This window comes from Urocitellus parryii, chromosome 4 (assembly GCF_045843805.1).
Source record: "Urocitellus parryii isolate mUroPar1 chromosome 4, mUroPar1.hap1, whole genome shotgun sequence".
Taxonomy (NCBI): Eukaryota; Metazoa; Chordata; class Mammalia; order Rodentia; family Sciuridae; genus Urocitellus; species Urocitellus parryii.
Window position 1 is genome coordinate 161,243,676 of NC_135534.1, and position 21,958 is coordinate 161,265,633.

A 21,958-nucleotide genomic window follows, 5' to 3' on the forward strand; every position below is an offset into this window, starting at 1 on the left:
TCATTTTCAGTTAGAGATTCTGAGTGTTCTTATTTTCCTATTAGGTTTTGATGTCAAGTTGTTCACAATGTAGAACTTGTGGAGCTTTGGTTTATGATGAAGAAATTATGGCTGGATGGACAGCAGATGATTCAAATTTGAATACAACATGTCCATTCTGTAAAAGCAACTTCTTGCCTCTTCTCAATATAGAATTTAAAGACTTGAGAGGCTCTGCAAGGTTAGTATTGTAAAAGCTCCCTCAAGAGGTAAGTGTCCCACGAAATGTATTACTCCTGGGGCAAGAATGAATCATTTACAGTATGCTTCAGGCTTGCCTTTCCCTTTTGTCCTTCACCTTCAGTATTTGAGGAGAAAGTAGTAGTAATGTAGGAGATTACATTTCCATTTTATTTAATATGTGGTTATCAGTAGTAGTTCATTCTTAGAACTAAACTTTCTTTATAGATAATTCAAAACTCTAGTGTTAGGCCTTATTTCAGACCTTCTGCCTTGGTGACTCTAATTATGTTTTCAGCTATTAACTTGTCTCTGCTACAGTGAAAAGAGCAACTTCTAGTCAACCGAAAGGAGACTAGCTGGTCTGTAACCAGTCATTATGTAATTGAGAGTTTGCTAACTGTATGGTGACCTGATTAATTATAGTTAATATTTTATTTGTCTTATGGAGCAGGTCAACTTTATATTATTGTGTTCCTTTAGTAGTTATTTTTGTTTTTGTTTTTTCTTGATCATTAATAATTAAACCCAGGGCTTCACTTGCACATGCTATACATGCACTTTCAAAGTTGTGTATTTTTTTTTTTTAATCTTCAATTCTGGAGATGTTTTCTCTTTATTTTTTTCTTATATAATATGTTTCAGGCATGAGGTCAAATCAAATCATACTCTTAATACATTTTTTTAAACTTTTTTATTCTTTTTGGTATCAGGGATTGAACCCAGAGGCACTTAGCCACTGAGCTACACCCCTAGCCCTTTTTAATATTTTATTTAGAGACAGTGTCTCACTAAGTTGCTTAAGGCCTCACTAAGTTGCTGAGGCTGGCTTTAAACTTCTGATCTTCCCATTTCTGCTTCTGAGCTGCTAGGATTACAGGCGTGTGCCACCATGCCTGGATCATACTCTTAATTCTTGATGCACTGTCCTGATTTTTTTGGACAAGGCCCTCTTATTTATTCTCTTTTCTCCATTTCCACTCATTCCTTTATCCAACAAAGATACCAACTCTTCTGTATGTGATATATCCTTGAATACATATCCTTATAACATATATAGGTTGTTTTGTATTATTATCAATTTTTAATATATATAATTAGAATAATGCTGAAAATCTCAGTTTCTTTTCAATCTTTCAGAAGTACTGTGTATACATTTAATTTATTCCTTTCATCTTGTAGGAAGCTAATATTGGCTTTTGCATTATCCTATTGTAGAACATTTGAGTTACTTTCAGTTCTTTATTACTGCAATTATTACTGCAGTGATGCAGTATACTGCAAAGTATATATCTTCTTTTAGACTTGTGAAGTATTTTCTCTCAGAAAACTTATCTTAGAAGTGAAGTTACTGGGTTATTTTTGTATGTCATTTCAGTACATACCAAAAAATTGCTTCCAAATATTATACTGTTATCAACAGTGCCCAAGAATTCTCATTTCTGTACAAACTTACCAGCAGTTGGTATTAGCATTTTTCTAATTTTCATATTCTAAGGAATAAAAAGTGTTACTGTTTTTGTTTCAATTTCTCTGAATACAATTAAGTTTGAGTCTTTTCATTACTAATTAGTTATTCCAACATTTTCTATGAATTGCCTGTTTATATTTCCTGCCCATTTTTTTCCACTGAATTTTTTTTGTTGATGTTTAATTGCTGTATTGTAATTATTATATTGCTGTATTGTAAATATTATATTATATATATTATATATATTATAATATATATAATAGTAAGATTCATTGTTACATATTCCGCATGCACAAAATGTAACAATATAATTTGGTCAATATTGTTTCCTAGTATCTCCTTCTTTTCTTCCTCTCCCAGTACCATTTTTCTACTCTGCTGGTCGTCTTTCTGTTTGAAGGAAGATGCTCACCTCCATACACATGTCTCACCACTACCCCCACACATCTTCCTCTCTAGATTCTACATATGAGAGAAAATATATGACCCTTGACTTTTTGAGTTTGGCTTATTTTGCTTAACATAATGTTCTCAAGTTCCATCTATTTTCCTGCAAATGACAGTTTCATTCTTGTTTATGGCTGAAACTCCATTGTATATATGCCATATTTTCTTTATCCATTCATCCTTTGATGGATACCTAGGCCTGTTCCTTAATTTGGCAATTGTGAGTTGTGCTGCTGTGAACATAGGTATGCATATATCATTATAGTATGTTGATGTTCTTTTTACCTCACATCCTCTCCAGCATGCATTTATTTATTTGTTTGTTTGTTTATTTATTCATTTATTTATTTATCACATCCTCCAGCATGCATTTATTTGTTTGTTTGTTTGTTTATTCATTTATTTATTTATTTATATCAGGGATTGAACCCAGGGGCTCTTTACCACTGAGCCACATCATCTACTCCTTTTATGTTTTGAGACAAGGTCTTGCCAAGTTGCTTAGGACCTCACTAAGTTGCTGAGGCTGGCTTTGAATTTGTAATCCTCCTGCCTAGGCCTCCTGAGCTGTTGGAATTATAGGTGTGTGCCACCACATCTGGCTGTATTTCTTCTTTTGAGAAGGGTCCATTTAGCTCATTTTCCCATTTTTTAAAAATTGGGTTATCTGTGTTTGTGTGGGTGGTGGGGCTGGGGGTGTGAGATGTTTGAGTTCTTTATTCTGGATATTTATCCTGTGTTAGAGTAGGTAGCAAAGATTTACTGTCATTCTGTGGGTTCTCTCTTCATACTCTTAATTTTTTCCTTTGCTGTTCAGAAACTTAATTTGATGCTGTCCCATTTATTAATTCTTGGTATTTTTTTCTGCGCTTTAGGAGTCTTATTAAGGAAGTCATTGCCTGTGCCTACATGTTGTAATGTTGACCTTGTTTTTTTCTAGGAGCTGCTTAGATTCTATTCTAATTCCTAGATCTTTGATCTATTTTGAGTTGACTTTTGTGCAAAGTGAAAGAGATAAGGATCTAGTCCTATTCATGTACATGTGGAAAACCAGATTTCTCATCACCATTGGCTATCCTTTTTCCAATGACTATTTTTGCCTTCGTTATCAAAGATGAGTGTCTCTCTGGAGATTTTTGTTTTGTTTTTGTGGTATGGGGATTGAACTCAGGACACTCATCACTAAGCTACATTCCCAGCCCTTTTTATTTTGAGACAGGGTCTAGCTAAGGTACTCAGGTTGGCCTTAACCTTGTAATCCTCTTGTTTCAACTCCCAGTCTTTGTGCTTTTAGTCTGTTCCATTGCTCTGTGTGTGTTTTTATGCCAGTACCATGCAGTTTTTGTTTGTTTCAGTAGCTCTGTAGTATAACATTTCTTTTTAATTTTTCTTTTTTTGGTGCTGGGACTTGAACCCCAAGGCACTTACCACTGAGCCATATCCCCATTCCTTTTTTATATTTTATAGAGAAAGGTTTTGCTGAGTTGATTAGGGGTTTATTAAGTTTCTGAGGCTGGCTTGAATTTGCGATCTTCCTGCCTCGGCCTCCCAAGCTGCTGGGATTACAGGTCTGTAGTATAATTTGAAGTCAAATATTATGATGTCTCCAGAATTGCTTTTTTTAGTTAGAGTTGCTTTGGCTCTTCTCTGTCTTTTATTCTTCCAAATTAATTTTAGAATTGTTTATTTTCTAGTTCTGTGATAAATGTCATTGGTATTGTGGTGGAGATTGCATTGAATCATTTTAACAACATTAATTCTGTCTATCCATGAACATGGGAGGTCCTTTTACTTGTGTCATCTTCAGTTCTTTCTTCAGTGTTCTATAGTTTTCACTTCCCTGGTCAGATTTATTTCTACTTTGTTTTTGTTTTCATTTTGAAGCTATGGTGAATAGGATTGATTTCCTGCTGATTTGAGGTTTTGTTTTGTTTTGTTTTGTTTTTGGAGGGCAGGTGCTGGGGATTAAACCCAGGGCCTTGTACATCCCAGTTCCATTGAATATTTTTGATATTCTTTCCTTGGAAGAAATTAGTAATTTTCCAACCTCATGATTTGTGCTTTTGTGGTCTTGTTTTGAGAGTTGTTCACTCTCATTTTCTCCCGGAATATCTTTTTTTTTTTTCAATGCTGAGCCTTATGCATGCTAGGCTAAATGTTATATTTGACTCTTAAGATGATCTAGATTCCACTTTCATGGGTGATGGTAGGAATCCAACTTTTATTTTTTTCCATATAACAAGCCAATTATCTCAGTATCATCTGCCGCAGTCTTGGCTGGGCACAAAATCACGAGCCACTCACAGCTTTGTAGATTCAAACAGCAATTCTTTATTCCCGAACTCACACCGACCCTGTACAAACACGTTCTGGGGAAATCCAAGTTCTGCCGCCCAATTCACGTCCCAAATACTTTCTCAATTCCACGAGAACGGGAACTCAGGCAGCAGGACACGCCCTATTCCCAGCAGCAATAACCTTAAACCTGGAACTTCCCTAAACCCAGCTTGTCTTAAACCGGGTACACCCTAAACTTGTCTTAAACCAGGAACGCCTTAAACCCAAGGAGCGGGATACTTCCTAAAATCTGCAGGATACACCCTAAACCTCGTTCCACCCTGGTCCTTGAGCAGGGTCACCTTTCTCAAACACACATGCAATGTCACAGCAAATTTCCAAGGCAAGTCCATTTAACATGGGGTACACTGGCAAGGAAATTTCAATGCGTCATTCCTACTTGGCAATGGCCCTCAGCAATCATCTACTAAGTAACCTATCCTTTCCTCACTGATACATGGTATCACTTTTATCATATATCAAATTCCCATATATACTGCACTCTAGTTGTACATTTCCTCCCCAACACTCTATTGTTTTTATTACTCTATTTGCATTAGATCGCATTGGATTTATAGATTAATTTGGTGAAAATGTTTCTTTTATTAATTATTTATGAACATAATTTATCTGTCCATATTTTTCAGATCTTCTTTAGGACTTTTAAAGTATTTTCCATGTGCCTTGTAGGTTTTTGTTTAATTGTGTTTTTTTAAGCTATTGTAGCCAGAATCTTTTTATAAATATTTTGTCATTAGGGTATACTGAAACACTATTTTTTTTCCCCATCCCCAGTATGTCATTATGGAAAATTTCAAGCTTACAGCAAAGTTTCTGGGGGAGGATGGAGAGTGCTGGGGATTGAATCCAGGGCCTTGAGCATGCTAAGCATGTTCTCTACCACTGACCTACACTGCTAGCTAAAGATTTCTTTATTTTCATTGAATATCCAATGTCTACTCTTGAATTCTCCAATTTATATTTTACTATACTTGCTTTATGATCTAACCCTCCATATCTCTGTCACTCTCATAGACTTTCTCTAAAGACTTCAGTATACAGATCATTAATTACTAGTCAGTATTACATACAATAAAATGTACAACAAATATTAATAAACATGCCATTTGTAAAGCAAATACATTTCTGTAAACCAAGCTGTTTTCAAGATACAAAGTATTATCTTTACTTAGAAAGTTCTCTAATGTCCTTTTAGAGGAGCTATAAGACCTTACCCAATTTCTACCCAAAGGGAAAATGAAAGAAGTTTGAAATAAATAGAGCAGAAGTGACTAGAGACCAAAATGGAGATTTTTAAGTGGGGGAAAAAGGGGTTATTACTATCAACAATTACAGGTTAACATATTAAAATGTTTCTTTCTTTAAACTTAGGAAATTAATAAAGTATTTTGCTTTCCTTCTTCCTAGTTTTCTTCAATAGTTCTCAAAAACTGAAGCAATCTTATGTTGGGCTACACTGAACTTTTTATTTAAAAATTTTTAGGGCAGGAGGAGAGAAAGAATAAGAACAAGAGTGTGTGTGGATATTTAAAACAGACAGTATTTCCCTTATGGACTGTCTAATGTATTAATGATTACTTTACAATATAGTAATTTTAAGTATGTTAAAATTTTGAGGACTCACAGATTTTTTTAAACAGGATTTTTTGTTGTTGTTGTTCTCTTCCATATTTAGCTTTTTCTTGAAACCAAGTACCTCTGGTGACAGTTTACAAAGTGGCAGCCTTCCTCTAGCAAGTGAACCCTTGGAGCACAGACCTGTATGCAGTTCAGCAGAACCTGAGTTGATTAACTTTGTGGATTTCCCAAAACCTAAACAGACCATAACTGAAGAAACAAGCTATGCAGTTGAATCAAGGTATCATAGAGTGCAGCGAACTCTATAATAAATTAAGTACCTTTGTAAGAATTCTGTCTTTAAAGACATCCAGACTCTTATAGGCACAAGTTTTGACACTAATAAAATTAAATCTTCCTGTTTTTTTAAATAAAATTTTTAGTTGTAGATGGACACAATACCTTTATTTTACTTATTTATTTTTACATGGTGCTGAGGATCTAATCCAGTGTCTCATACACAGTAGGCAAGAGCTCTACCCCTGAGCCACAACCCCAGCCAAATCTTCCTGTTTTAGTACCACTTAATATTTAAATATCTAATAATGAATCTGATGGTAAAACATTTTTGAACTAAGTTTAGTTTTTTTCCCCCCCTATGGTGGTCTTTTACAAAATGAACAGAAGAAAATATTTTTCTTGTTAGTGTAATCAGTGCCAATTTCCAGAATATTCTCTTCAATGTGAAGTATAGATTTTACTCTTGAATATTGTCTGAGCCAAACATTTCTTAAGAGACTGTTGTTTTGTAAGCATTATGCTAAGTTCTGAGAATAAAAAAGTAACTCAGAGCTGGCCTTTATCCTTAAGTGGATCATGGCATGATAGAGATTAAATATCTCTCCATGAATCTACTATACCTGTTTGTATGCAGTATATTTCTAGGTGATTTTGTTTAATAAAGATGAAATAACATTTGAATAAAGTGAATGGGTATTTAGTTTTTTAAAGTTATGACATATATCTTCTTCCCAAACCTCACCAATCATCTATTTCATCTGTTCTCCTGACTAGTTTTACAAACATGTTTGAAAAGAACTTAATTCTTTTGGGGGAGGCTTTTAAGTGTTCAGGTGAGACAAGTGCTCTACCACAGAGCTATACCTCCAGCCTAAATTTAATTCCTAAATGGCAGTGTTGGTTTTTCTAGGATATTTAATAAACTCAAAACTCATTGTAGAAAAATACTCTTATCTCCCCAGATTTACATTATTTTTCAGAACCAACATAGCATTTATTCTTTATTTTTTAAAGCGATGAAATAAAGAAAATCAGTGGAGATGTCCAAACTGTGCAAGTGCCATCTGTACCTAATAGTTTATCAAAGCGAAATGTACCTTTGACTCGAAGTCACAGTGTTGGAGGCCCTTTGCAAAACATTGACTTTTCCCAACGACCATTTCATGGCATTTCAACAGTTAGTCTTCCAAACAGTCTGCAGGAAGTTGTGGTATGTAAAAATGTAATCATGTTATGTGCTTCTTGTAAGTATGCATTGGAATAGTACATAATTCTTGTGTGGTAGATCTTTCTTCCAATCTCTTTTATTTTTTGGTGGTTGGTGGGGAGTAGGGTAACTGGGTTTTGAACCCAGGGACTAACACAAGATAGGCAACTGTTTTACCCTGGAGCTATATTTCCACCATTTTTATTTTATTTTTTGAGCAGAGTCTTACTAAGATGCTCAGGTTGGCTTCAAATTTGCCATCCTTCTGCTTGCAGGCATGCGTCTCCTTCCAGAGGTAGACTCATTTTAATAACATGAAGTGACAAATAAAGAGTTTTCCATAAACAAAAAACTTTTTAAACTTTTAAAAACTGAAAATTTAAACTGTATATTAAAAATTAGCAGAGGAGTGTAATGACTCCCTTGACCTAGCTTCAATACTTTTCAGCCTATAGGCTTTCTTCTTTTATGCAAACCCCCATTTAAATCCCCTTTCCTAGATTGTTTAGAAAGAAATTTCAAACAACATATATTCTGATTGTAAATATTTCAGTATGTAATTCTAAATAAAGAGGGATTTTAAAAAATATTATCAGCTGGGCATGGTGGCACATGCCTTGTAATCCCAGTGGCTCAGGAGGCTGAGGCAGGAAGATCGAAAGTTCAAAGCCAGCCTCATCAATTTAGCAAGGCCCTAAGCAACTCAGTGAGACCCTGTTTCTAAATAAAATATAAAATATGGCTGGGGATGTGGCTCAGTGGTTGAGTGCCCCTGAGTTCAATCCCTGATCTCACCCCCAAACCAAAAAAAATTTATCACAGTGCCATTGTCATACCAAAAGACCCCTGCCCCCAAATAAATAATATTATCAGGTTACTCTGTCTTTGTTCAGATTTCTCAGAAGTATTAAATTTATGTGTGTGGAGTTAGTTTGAAGCATAAAGGTCAAACTCCATGCCTTGTAATTGTTAGGGTTTTATCTTTTTAAATCTACATATCCTTTTTTTCCCCTTGAAATTTGTTTTTTGGTTAAACTAAGTCATTTGCCTTTAGAAACTAGTTTTAGAAAATTCTAATTTGGCTAATTGCAACTCTATAAATTAGTATCTAAAAACTTCTCAGATTCAGGGTTTTTAATATTCATGTGTTTAATTTTGTAAGACAACTTCATAAATGGCTGTATATTCTCCAGTAGGAGGCATTAGTAAATATTAATGTTCTAATGCCTAGATAATTGATTCATTGGAAACTGTAAAATGGTGATAGTCTAATTCTGTCATTTCTTCTTTATTAAATGGAATATATCTATAAAGAGAAACTCCCTAATGTCTTTTGTTTGGTTTTCTAAAGATGCAAAGTATATTGGGAAGACAGTTTTTAAAAAAGAAAATTGGGAACTACAGTGTTTTCCACAACATATCAGTTAATTTGGGAGAATAGGGTTTTATTATTTTTTAAAATATATTTTTTAGTTGTAGATGACACAATACCTTCATTTATTTGTTTGTGTTAATGTGGTGCTGGGGATCAAATCCAGTGCTTCACACATGCTAGGCAAGCACTCTACCACTGAGCCACAACCCCAGCCCCAATATAGGGTATTATTATAAACTTCTTTTTAAAGCATTTTTGTTTGAATCTTTTGCTGTTTAGCTGGGCCTGGTGATGTGTGCCTGTAATCCCAGCAGCTTGGCAGAAGGATTGCAAGTTGGAGGCTAGCCTCAGCAAATTAGCGAGGTGTTAAGCAACTCTGTCATGAGATGCTGTCTCAAAATAAAAAATAAAAAGGGCTGGGAATGTAGCGCAATGGTAAAAGCATCCTTAGGTTCGATCCCCAGTTTTCCCTGTCCCCCACAAAACATCTATCTCTATTTATGTCTTTATTAATGTTTGTATTATTTCATCTTTGGCTTATTAATCCTTTCTAGTAGCCTTTTTGTAAGATTTTAAGACTTCCATGCTTTCTTATATGACAAGATGTTACATGCTCATGTTATGTATTTCTTTTCCCAGACCTAGAATCAGCCATTTCTTGGTTCCCTTTTAGAGGGAAATGCTATTCAGAGACTAGGGTCTGGATACTAAGGTGCTCATTTGTTAATTATTTGGTCATAAACATTTGTATAACTTATGAAGTCTGGGTTGTATTATTTTTTTTAATTCCTTATTTCATTTGAATTGTACAACTGTTCTGTAATTCCTTGTTTTTGTTGGAATCGAATATGAGCTAGGTATAATTTTAAAAGTACCCAATGACAGATGTTTAAAAAAATACTGCATTTGTTGTAGTTATAAAATTAGATCACACGGTTTTTGGTGTGTGAAATGCATATATGAAATAGGTGAAATGCATATATGAAATAGGTGAAATGCAAATGTTTCTTATTAAAAATTAAATGAGTCATACATACAAGCTATTGTATTTACTAACATGATTGAGAAGCTCTATTTTAAAGGAGCTCTTTTCTTTTTTATTAAAAAGAAATAAAGGGTCTGTTAAAATACGGACTCTTAATTTTCTTTTGTAATAATTTAAATGTAATTAATTAAGATAAAGTGGTCTTGGGGCTGGGGATGTGGCTCAAGCGGTAGAGCGCTCGCCTGGCATGCGTGCGGCCCGGGTTCAATCCTCAGCTCCACATAGCAACAAAGATGTTGTGTCCGCCGAGAACTAAAAAATAAATATTAAAAATTCTCTCTCTCTCTCTCTCTCTCTCTCTCTCTCTCTCTCTCTCTCTCTCTCTCTCTCTCTCTCTCACTCTCTCTTTAAAAAAAAAAAAGATAAAGTGGTCTTTTGTTTAAGGTTTTTTTCACTCATTAGGATGTTCTACAGCATGTAGCAGTAGTTCTGAAATCTGATTTTAATGAGACAGAGAAGTACAATGTCACTGAAAAGTATTGTTAAACATACAGAATTAAGTAGATAATATTCACTTTTTTGTATTTTCTTTTTAAGGATCCTTTAGGAAAAAGGCCCAATCCTCCCCCTGTTTCTGTACCCTATTTGAGTCCTCTAGTGCTTCGTAAGGAACTTGAATCTTTGCTAGAAAATGAAGGTGATCAGGTGATTCATACATCCTCTTTCATCAATCAACATCCAATCATTTTCTGGAACCTTGTTTGGTATTTCAGACGTTTAGACCTTCCTAGTAACTTGCCAGGACTTATTCTCACATCTGAACACTGTAACGAAGGTATACAGGTAAGGTACTAACTTTGTACTTATGGTACATTGGTATATTAGGATGAGGCTTATCTTCAAGCTACTGAAAGTATACAGCAACAGTAGCTTAACAGGATAAAGATTTATTTCCCTCTCAATATAAAAGTTTGGATAGGTGGTCCAGGGATGGTACAGTGTTAGTAACCTGAGATCCTCTTTTTGCTTAGCTATGCTTGACCTCCATGTCCAAGGTTAGGGAAAAATGGATGAAGAAGAGTAATTCTTCTTTCTTATAGTTCATGGAGTTCATAATATTTCCACATGTATCCATGTGTTCAGAACTTCTGGTCATATCTAGCTGCAAAGATGAACTGTCATTTTCCCACCTGAAATTTTCACAACTTTATTTGAAAGCTCTCATATTATTTTTATTTTTCAGATGATATAATTAAAAGTTATATAAGTGATTTGTGTAAGGTCACAGGCCTAATAAGTGATGAAAACTGCTACCTGACACCCAAAGCATTTCTTCCACTTGTGTTAAGATCCCTGGTTCCAGTGGAGACAGTGAGCTCCTAGCACTCTTTTATCAAATTGAATATTGAGAGACAACACTCTCCACATTTGAGGCACAACACAATCTTAAAAAAAGTATTATAAAGTCTTAAGTTGACTCATTTATTCTGAGTAGTAATTGAAGCAAAATTAGCTGATAAGATAGTAGAAACTCTTACACTTTGTCTTACCTTAAAATTTGTTGTAATGTTGTTAACCTCTCACATGACCATGTGACAGTTACCAAGCTGACATTCCAGTACTTCACAGAGAAACCTATATGTCAGAAAATAACAAGGACATTTATCATTAGATGTTAATAAAAATTGATGTTTTTTTTTTTTTTTTTTTTTTTTGCTCAGAATTTTAGATCTAGAGTTTTGAAAGAATTCATCTGTTTTATATATAATCAAGTTTCACTAGGTCCAGTGTTAATGATTATGCTTGGGATGCTAATATTTTTTATTGATCTCTTTTAGCTTCCTTTATCATCTCTGTCCCAAGATAGCAAACTTGTCTATATTCAACTCTTATGGGATAATATCAACCTTCATCAAGAACCAGGAGAACCTCTGTATGTCTCTTGGAGGAATTTTAGTAAGTAAAATAGAACTAAAGACATAAAAGTATTAATACATACAACCCAAATATCCTTTCATAGGTAAATGGATAAGCAAATTGTCATACAGTTCATGTATATGGTAGGATATTATTCAGCAACAAAAAAGAATGAGAAGGAATAGAACTAAAGAGATGATGAAAACAAACTCTTGTGCTTTGTTTTTAAAGATTTAATTAATTCAAATTGATTTGTTACTATACTGACCTGTTTAACTATGTCAGGGCTCAAGTGTGTTAAGGAATAATTTTTTTTGGTAGCTTGTTTGTTAAATACTATTTTGGGTATTTTGAGAGTAAATTCTATGTAGTAGAAAAGTATTATAGATATGTTGGTTTAGGATTATAATTTCAGTTTAAATGGGTTGATATAGTCTAAAAGATTCTGGCTTCATTTTTCCATCTTTTATATTTAGAACATTAGTGAAACCCTGTCTCAAAATAAAAAATAAAAAGGGCTTGGGCTTGTGACTTGGTGGTTGAGTGCCCCTGGGTTCAATTCACAGTACTCCACCCGCCCCATCCCACCCCAAAAGAACAATATACCAATTAAAGGAGAAAATGGCATTAATAGGAATTTCATGGAAGAAAAGTTAAAGTGGCTTTCAAACTGTAATAGTGTGCTTGGGTCACCATAACAAAACACCATAGTCTAGCATGCCTTAAACAACAGGAATTAAATTTCAAGAAATTAGCAAGGATCAAGGCTGGACTTCCCAGTAGGTTTGATTTTTCTTTTTTTTTTTTTTTTTTTTTTTTTTAAAGAGAGAGTGAGAGAGGAGAGAGAGAGAGAGAGAATCTTTTTAATATTTATTTTTTAGTTCTCGGCGGACACAACATCTTTGTTGGTATGTGGTGCTGAGGATCGAACCCGGGCCGCACGCATGCCAGGCGAGCGCGCTACCGCTTGAGCCACATCCCCAGCCCCTGATTTTTCTTGAGGTCTCCCTTTTTTGCTTGCAGTGGCTGGTGCCTTTGCTGTACTCTCATGTAGCCTTTTTTCTGTGTAAATGCTTGTATGCACACAGGCACATACCTAGTTTTTCTTTCTCTTCTTGTAAGAATACTAACAATCAGTCATATTAGATAAGAACCTCCCACTCTTTATGGCCTTATTTAGCTCTAATTATTTCTTTAAAGCCCCTATTTCCAAATACAGTAACATTAGTGGTTAGGGTTTCTATGTATGAATTTGAAAGGGTGGGGGCACAATTTGTTCCCTAACACAAACATGAAAAGATGCTCAATCACATTAGTTTTTATATTTTAGTGAAATATTACTTTATGTTTTTTAAAAAAGAAAAGTGTAAACTTGTACCTATCAAGTTGGCAAAAATTTTAAAGATTAAAATGTGGGGGGAAGCCAAGCATAGTGGTGTATACCTGTACACCCAGTGACTTGAGGCTAAGGCAGGAGGTTTACAGGTTTACACCCAACCTCAGCAATTTAGTGAGACCCTCCTTCAGCAGTTTAGTTTGATGTTGTCTCAAAATAGAAAGGTCTGGAGATGAAGCTCTGTGGTAAAGCACCCATGAGTTCAAGCCCCAGTACCTACTCCACCCAAATGCTGAGGAAAAGAACACTGATAAACTGTTTTTCTAAAATAATTTATTTCTGAAGAACAGTATGGCAAACATTGTCTAAATTGAATATGTGAATGTGTTTTAACTACTCAGGGATTTTAGTGAGACAACTCTGTTATAGAAATACAATGCACAATAATGTTTACTGTGGGATTATTTATTATAATGAAAAACTTTACTGTAAATATTCAGCAAGAGGCCGGGTATGGGGGTGCATGCCTGTAATCCTAGCAGCTCGGGAGGCTGAGGCAGGAGGATCGAGAGTTCAAAGCCAGCCTCAGCAAAGGTGAGGTACTAAGCAATTCAGTGAGACACCCTACCCTATCTTTACATAAAATACCAAATAGGGATGAGGATATGGCTCAGTGGTTGAGTGTCCCTGAGTTCAAATCCCAGTACCCAAAACAAAACAAAAAACATAAAAAGATGAGTTCATACTTTATAGGATGGCTATAATAAAAACACACACAAAAAAAAAATAACAAGATTTGGTGAGGATGTGGAGAAATTGGAACTGGCATACATGCTGATTAGGCTATAAAAATGGTGGACAACATTTCACAGCCTTCAAAACGGTAAGCAGAGTTACCATATTCCACGCTCAAAAACTCATACACAAGGGCTGGGGATGTGGCTCAAGTGGTAGCACGCTCGCCTGGCATGCGTGAGGCCCAGGTTCGATCCTCAGCACCACATACAAACAAAGATGTTGTGTCCACCGAAAACTAAAAAATAAATATTAAAAAAAAATACACAAATGTTAGTAGTAGCATTTTTCATAACAGCTAACAAATGGAAACAACTTAAATTTTCATCTTATAAATGGATAAAGTATGGTATATCCACACAATAACCCTTTTTTTTTTTTTTTTTTGGTGGGGAGGGACTAGGGATTTAACCCAGGAGTTAACTCCAGCCCCTTTTAATTTTTATTTTGAGATAGGGTCTTTCTAAGTGCTTAGGGCCTTGCTAAATTGCTGAGGCTGGCCTTGAACTTGCTATCCTGCTCTCTCAAACTTCTGAGTCAGTGGGATTACAGGCAAGTGCCACCATGCCCCACCCTATACTATGGCATTTTTTGGCAACAGAAAGAATAAATTACAACATGTGTTACAACATGGGTGAATTTTTTTTTTTTAAGAGAGAGGAGAGAGAGAGAGAGAGAGAGAATTTTTAATATTTATTTTTTAGTTCTCGGCGGACACAACATCTTTGTTGGTATGTGGTGCTGAGGATCGAACCCGGGCCGCACGCATGCCAGGCGAGCGCTCTACCGCTTGAGCCACATCCCCAGCCCAACATGGGTGAATCTTGAAAATATAATAGAAGAAACAAGTCACAAAAGAGCCTAGACATTATGATTCACTGAAATGAAATTTCCAGAATAAGCAAATTTGTAGAGACAAAAAATAGATTAGTGGTTTCTTATGGTTACAACTCTGTGAATATACTAAAAAATCAGATTGTATGATTTAGAAATTATTTCTCAATAAACCTGTTATTTAAAATATTGAGTTAATGGGGGAAATGGTAGTGTTGCTTATTATATTTGGATTGGGTTCCAAAGTCACAGTATAGCATGAAAACTATTCAAAGGTCATCACTTAGTGGGAAAAGAACTAAGATAGAAAACCATAGCAGCCAGGATTTCCTTTTGTTGTCATATTAGAGAAAGGTGCTAATTCTTAGAAGTATTACTATTTTGGGCCAGGAATGGTGGCATATCCCTGTAATCCCCGTGACTGCAGAGGCTGAGGCAGGAGGATCCAGAGTTCAGAGCCAGCCTCAGCATCCTAGCAAGGTCCTGAGCAACTTAGAGAGACCCTGTCTCAAAATTAAACAATAGAAAGGGCTGGGGATGTAGTTCAGTGGTTAAGCACCCTTGGGTTCAGTTTCTGATACAGAAAACAATAAAAACAACAAAAACTAATTTATTTTAGGGCTGGGATTGTGGCTCAGAGGTAGTGCGCTCGCCTAGCATGCGTGAGGCACTGGGTTCGATCCTCAGCACCACATGAATATAAAATAAAGACATCGTGTCCACCTATAACTAAAAAAAATTTTTTAAAAACTAATTTATTTTAGAGCTATATTGTATGAAAAATGCAGTATCACTTTATGAGAGCACTCAGAATGAGTTCAAGGAGCTATATTAGATACATATCCCCATCTTATGCTAATATGGGTATAAATAAAATTGTAGGATTCCTGGAATTGCCTGTATCATTAAAGTATTCCCTTTTTCCAGGTCAGGTACACATTTTGAATTTGTATATACTTGATATTAGTATATGATTCAATTCCATTTCTACTACTAAAAAACTTTTTATCATCTATGAAATATAAGATCTGTAATTTTTTTTTTCTTTTTCTTGTGGTACTAGAGATGGAACCCAGGAACACTCTACTGTTGAGTTATAAACCTAGCTATTTGGTTTTTATTTTGAGAATGTCTCACTGAGTTGCCCAGGATGGTCTTGGACTTGCTGTTCTCCTGTTTTAGCCTCCCAGGTTGCTGGATTACAGGTGTGCAACACTGCACCCAATTATATAAATATTCTTAATAGTTCTGGATGTTATATAGTTATATATATAGTTGTATATATAGTTGTATATATTAAGTATAATATATAGTTATATATATTAAGATTAGATTGCTATTTTGAATAGAAAATACCAGGCTTAGTCAGGTAAAGATTATTCTCTTATATAAAGATATTATGAATTATGCCATAATAAGCATAATATATAATTTTATTTGTGTATAATATGTACAGTTTTTATTTTTGGAATTACATAATGTTATTAATAAAGAGGGAGTTCATACTGGGTAGACAAATAGTGACAGAATTCTGGGAAAAAAACTTCATTACTAATTGGGAAAAACTTATTCTTGTTTATTGTGTCCTTTTTAGACTCTGAAAAGAAATTATCCCTCCTGTCAGAGGAACAACAAGCAACAAGCACTTTAGTTGAAACTATTAGGCAGAGTATTCAGCATAATGATGTTCTTAAGCCCATCAATCTGCTGTCTGAGCAAATGAAGCCAGAAATGAAAAGACAAAGGTAACATCCAAAATTTTTTACTTGGTGCCCTTGATTTTCTGTTTTAAAAAATATGCCTTATTTTTAAAAATACCTTGAGTCGTAAAAGAAATGCTTATTGCCAGATATCTGATTGTTTTGGTAAGTGCTATCCGAATATATATATTCATAATTGAGCACAAATACATAATAAAAATTTCTGGTAGAATTGATTGAATTTTAGGAACTTATTGATGTCTAAAATGTACTGTTGTGTTTCGGAAGCATTACTGTTCATCAACAGAGACTTCTGTGAATTTATTAACATTGATATATATAGGTACTGCTTGTTTAGGCCCTGTGATACCCACATATATTTTCTCACTGAACCTAAAGGGGTTAAAAGTAGAAACCTTTTTTTTTTTTAAGAGAGAGAGAGAGAGAATTTTTAATATTTATTTTTTAGTTTTTGGTGGACACAACATCTTTGTATGTGGTGCTGAGGATCAAACCCTGGCCACACGCATGCCAGGCGAGCGCACTATACCGCTTGAGCCACATCCCCAGCCCCAAGTAGAAACCATTTTGATGATGATAGAAACTGTTAACTACCATAAGATGTGAAACTATTCTTTTTTTTTTTTTTTTTTTTAGGGAAAAAACAATTTTGTACATGGGATGGAAAAATATAAATTCAAAACTTACGGATAAGGGTTAGCTCTATCACTCATTTCTTTAGAAAGTTTATAAGAATATTCAGTCAAAACCAACAGGGTATCTCCTTTGAAATGTCATCTGTACGGATTTCCAAGTATTATTGATGGCTAACGTGCTTCAATCAATACTCATTCTCATCTCAGCATAAGTGAATTTTGCAGAGGAAGTTTTGGGAAAGGGGACACAATTATATGGAGTATTACTAATGTTTCCAGAGTCCTCTTAAAGTCTCCTCACTCAATGTATCTCAGAAGTTATAGAGAAAGATTTGATCATGAAAATGAATGGATCCACTTGTAATCTCAACTGTTGGAGATGTCCTCCTCAGTCTAAGGAGGAGCTTGCTTCATGCATCAGTAGTTTACAGCAAGAAATTAATACTAGAAATGTCATGTTATAGTTTTCTGAAGGTTCTAAAGAAAGCTGTGTGAGATGAAATTAGAATTAGCATTACCTCCTAATTTTTTCCTTTTTTAAATCAGTTTAGTTCATTAGTTTTCCCCTCATCTTTGCTTTTAATTGCTTCATGAAGCTTTTTTTTTTTTTTTAATTTTTTATTTTGTATACTGCGGATCGAACTGAGGGGTACTTAACCACTGAGCCACATCCCCATTCCTATTTTGTTGTTTTTTGGTTTTTTTTTTTAGAGACAGGGTCTTACCAGTTGCTTAGCACCTCATCATTGCTTAGGCTGTCTTTGAATTCAGGATCCTCCTGCTTCAGCCTCCAGAGCCTCAGGCTTGCACTACTGCGCCCAACATGAAGATTGTTTTTAATGTTTCATTTTTTGATATTTTTAGGTGATATATCCTTTTCTATTGGATTAAATAGTTAGGAGACTATACCACCTTTCTTTCACATTGTGTCCAAGGCTTTTAGACCCATGTCTGACTTGGAAAATTAATTTCTTACTTTATTGAGTGGCAAAATATCAGGAAAAAAAACTCTGTTTTTTAAAAGTTTTAATTAAAAATTAGAGTTAAAATAGTTTTAATACTACTTAAAATGTTTTTTAAAAATTGTGGGCTGTGAATGTAACTGTGTAAAGCACTTGCCTAGCATGCTCAAGGTGTTGGGTTCAGTCTCTAGCATCAAAAAAATAAATCAGCTGGGCATGGTTTCACATGCCTGTAATCCCAGTGACTTGGGAGTCTGAGGCAGGAGGATCACAAGTTTGAGGCCAACTTCAGCAATTTAGTGAGACCCTATCTCAAATAAAAAATAAGAAACAGGCTAGGGATATGGCTTACTGGTTAATCACCTCTGGGTTCAATCCCTAGTATAAAAGATAATAATAAGCAAATAAAAGCCATTTTTGTTTGTGGGTAGGGTTTTTTGTTGTTTTGTTTTGTTTACAGTACTGAGAATGGAATCTGGGAGTTCTGTAGCACCACACTATATATTCAGCCCCTTCTATTTTTATTTTGATTTGCTAAATTGCTCAGGCTGGCCTCAAACTCACATGTGCCACCATGCCCAGCCATTTTTTTCTCCAACCAGCTGTTTTTAATTGTGAATGGAGTGAAGCTTTAAGTCCATTAACTCCCCCAACCCTTTTTTTTCCTGTGGGTGTGTGTGGGTCTGTGTGTGGTGCTAGGAACTGAACCAGGGCCTTGTGCATGTTAGATAAGCACTGTACCACTGAACTACAACCCATCCCGAAGACTTGCACAGTTTGAAATACTTACTGGACACTGCAACATTAATACAAAGAATTCAGAGTACCTTTCACTCAGCATCCTTCAAAGATCTCATATACCTGTAGCATATCCAAGCCAGGATATTTATATGAGTGGGTACATAACTAGATATTTGGAAATTAATGTTTTCACTATTAAAAAATAAAATCCTATTTCTGTATATATTTTTAAATCTATTTGCCATTCACTTTTTAAAATATATTTGTTTTATAGGAGTTTATACAGAGAAATACTCTTCTTATCATTAGTGTCTCTTGGAAGAGAAAATATTGATATTGGTAAGTTGGTTAATGAGGGATTCCTCAGTCTTAATTTTATTTACTAAAATGATTTTTTAAGAATTTAGTGTTGGGCTGGGGGGTGTAGCCTAGTGAGAGATCACACTTGCATAGTGTGTATGAGGTCTTGGGTTAGTAGTGCTGTTTAAAAAAAAAAAAAAAAAAGTAAATACTTGCCTTTAAGTAATTTCTACCTTAAAATATGTAGTTTAAACATAAATATGACTCAGTACCATTTCAAAATGCATAATTTTTGCTTTGTTAACAAATTAACATTTTTGAAAATGTCTTTCAGAGGCTTTTGACAATGAATATGGACTCGCATACAATAGTCTACCTTCAGAGGTTCTTGAAAAGTTACAGAAAATTGATGCCCCACCAAGTGTTAGTGTGGAATGGTGCAGAAAATGTTTTGGAGCGCCTCTCATTTAAAGAGATTCATTAGAATTTTGATATAGTGCTGGAGAATAAATTGAAAATATCCAAGGTTTTTCCACATCCTAGGAATTGGTGAAAACTGAAATAACTCTTGGGGACAATATACAATGAATTGTAAATAATATTGAATTATATCAAAGTGTAAAATCTCATTTAAATGCCCTGAAGTTTATTGATATTGAAGATTTTCAACTCCTGAACTGTTTCTCTGCTTCTGCTGGAACTGTTTTGGATTTCTCTATATTTGTGGCAGTTTTATAGAAACGAGAAACCATTCATCCCAGACATTTGTTAATATTTGAAGCTGTTGGGTTTGGGGAATGGGAAATGAAACTTGCCTAACCCCCGAACAAATGAAATATCTTAATTATAAGAGCTACTACTTGTGTATGACTGTAAATGTGTAGGGTTGTGTAGGTATGTGTATATTATAAGTGTGTATTTATTAAAACTCTTAGATTGCATGTTGCAATAGTTTTCTGAAAGGGGTCTCATTGTTAAATAAATGACTACTACTAATCTCATTGGTAGTCAAAATTACCTGATCTGACTTTAAATTTAATATATGCCTTCACCTTTTTAATTATGTATTACCTTGCTTAATGGATATGTTGAATATCCAGGTACTTCCTTCATCCCCTTCCCATGTTAATTTGCAAGGGCTTTAAAATTAGAAGTCAAACAGTCAAAATGAAATTAACTAAAGTTCATAACTTATGAAGCTATTTGTAAGTTTTGAGTTATGCTGAAAATGCAAAAGTGTATATTGTCTTAGGTCCTGAAGTCTTTGTTCAGGCATGTAAATTGTTGCTGTTGATCACCTTTTGAAACCTGTGGGATAAACTTGCACTGCACACTAAAGTTTTATTCTTGTACAATATTTAGATTTATATGCCTGTGAGTAAAAATGTGCATTTGTAAAGAATTTTTTAGGTTGAATCAATTAAGTCTTATAACTTTAAAGCTTGAGTTTGTTGTCACTAGTTTTAAGTAAATTATGGCCTCACTTTGACATTTATCATGTTTTTTTTCGTTGTTAAAAATGCCCATTACAGTAAGTTTGCCTTAACTCTGCATAGTTTAAAAAGCCAGTGGTTTTATGTGTGCTTTTATAATTATGCAGACTAAATCATTTGATACACACACAAAAAAATTTACTTTCTATATACTAAAGAGCACAGATTTCCCTTCTACAATGGTATAACCTTAAAAAAATTAACTATCTATCTTGCACCATTTAAGGGTGAATTTGAAGTACACAAACTTTTAGTCTGAATTTATTATGAAAGGGCTAAGTGAAAAAACTAATCAGACATTATGTAAATCTACATTATTTTCAAAAATGCATCTTTTGCACTATCTCGAGTGTAAATTTTTGCAACTTACATCTTAACACTTATGGACTGAATAAATCTTCGCATTACCTTGCATATAAAAGTAACAGGCTGAATAAAATAAAAAATATTCTTAAATTTGCTAACTTGTCTGTTATGTTTTTAAGGCTCTTGGAATCTGTTTAGTATGAATCTTTGTGATCATTAGAATTCCAATATCATTTTGCTGTTTTAGTTTGAACTAAATCATTACCAAAGCACTTCATGTTTTAAAGTATGCTGAAGATATCTTTACATTTATATATAACCAGATCAAATTATAACTTTTAAAAAATAACATTATTTTACAGTACTGGGGATTGAATTCAGGTGGGCTTTTCCACTGAGTTATATATGCCCAGTGTACCTCTTCCCTCACACTGCCCCCCCCATCATTTTTTTTTTTAATTTTTTTAAGTTGCAGAGGGACACAATACCTTGTTTTTTAATGTGGTGCTCAGGATCAAATCCACATGCCTCTCCGCTGAGCTACAACTCCTACCCTTTTTTCCCTAAATTGTGATACCAGGTCTTGCTAAATTGCCCCTACTGGACTTGAACTTGCAATTCTCCTGTCTTGGTCTGCACTGCTGTATCTGGCTTTATAACATAATTTAGTTATATCTCAGAACAAGTCTAACTTCTTCAATTTAAATCTACAGGGACTAATTTCTAGTACCAAATCTCTAAAAGGCTTTGTTCAGCACCTACACAAAAAGAGCATCTAAAAATGGATATGGCTCAGTCATTAAGTATCTCTGAATAGATACTCCTGATACCCCCCCAAAAAAATTTACAGGAAAAAAGTTATCAGGTATCTGAAGTATGGAAAATTTTAGAAATACATACTTTTGGAGCACTTTAACTTAATCCTAATTATCGCTAGAAGTAATCTTTCAAAATTAGTTGTTTAGCCAAGTCTTATGTTTTGATATGTGATTTATCTTT

At 34.5% G+C, this 21,958-nt stretch overlaps 1 protein-coding gene across 3 annotated transcripts in view; it reads left to right on the forward strand.

Moving 5' to 3' along the window:
- The window catches only part of Dennd4c (DENN domain containing 4C), a 104,570-nt gene extending 83,493 nt beyond the window's left edge, over positions 1-21,077 (forward strand). For all 3 annotated transcript variants that reach the window (XM_077797048.1, XM_077797049.1, XM_026397569.2), the window contains 8 exons: positions 45-220; positions 6,171-6,353; positions 7,367-7,562; positions 10,517-10,762; positions 11,758-11,875; positions 16,396-16,546; positions 19,135-19,199; positions 19,495-21,077. In XM_077797048.1, the coding sequence (XP_077653174.1) occupies positions 45-220; positions 6,171-6,353; positions 7,367-7,562; positions 10,517-10,762; positions 11,758-11,875; positions 16,396-16,546; positions 19,135-19,199; positions 19,495-19,631 (1,272 nt within the window). In that variant the 3' untranslated portion in view covers positions 19,632-21,077. The remainder of the gene's footprint in view (positions 1-44; positions 221-6,170; positions 6,354-7,366; positions 7,563-10,516; positions 10,763-11,757; positions 11,876-16,395; positions 16,547-19,134; positions 19,200-19,494) is intronic.
- The last annotated feature ends 881 nt before the right edge of the window (positions 21,078-21,958 follow it).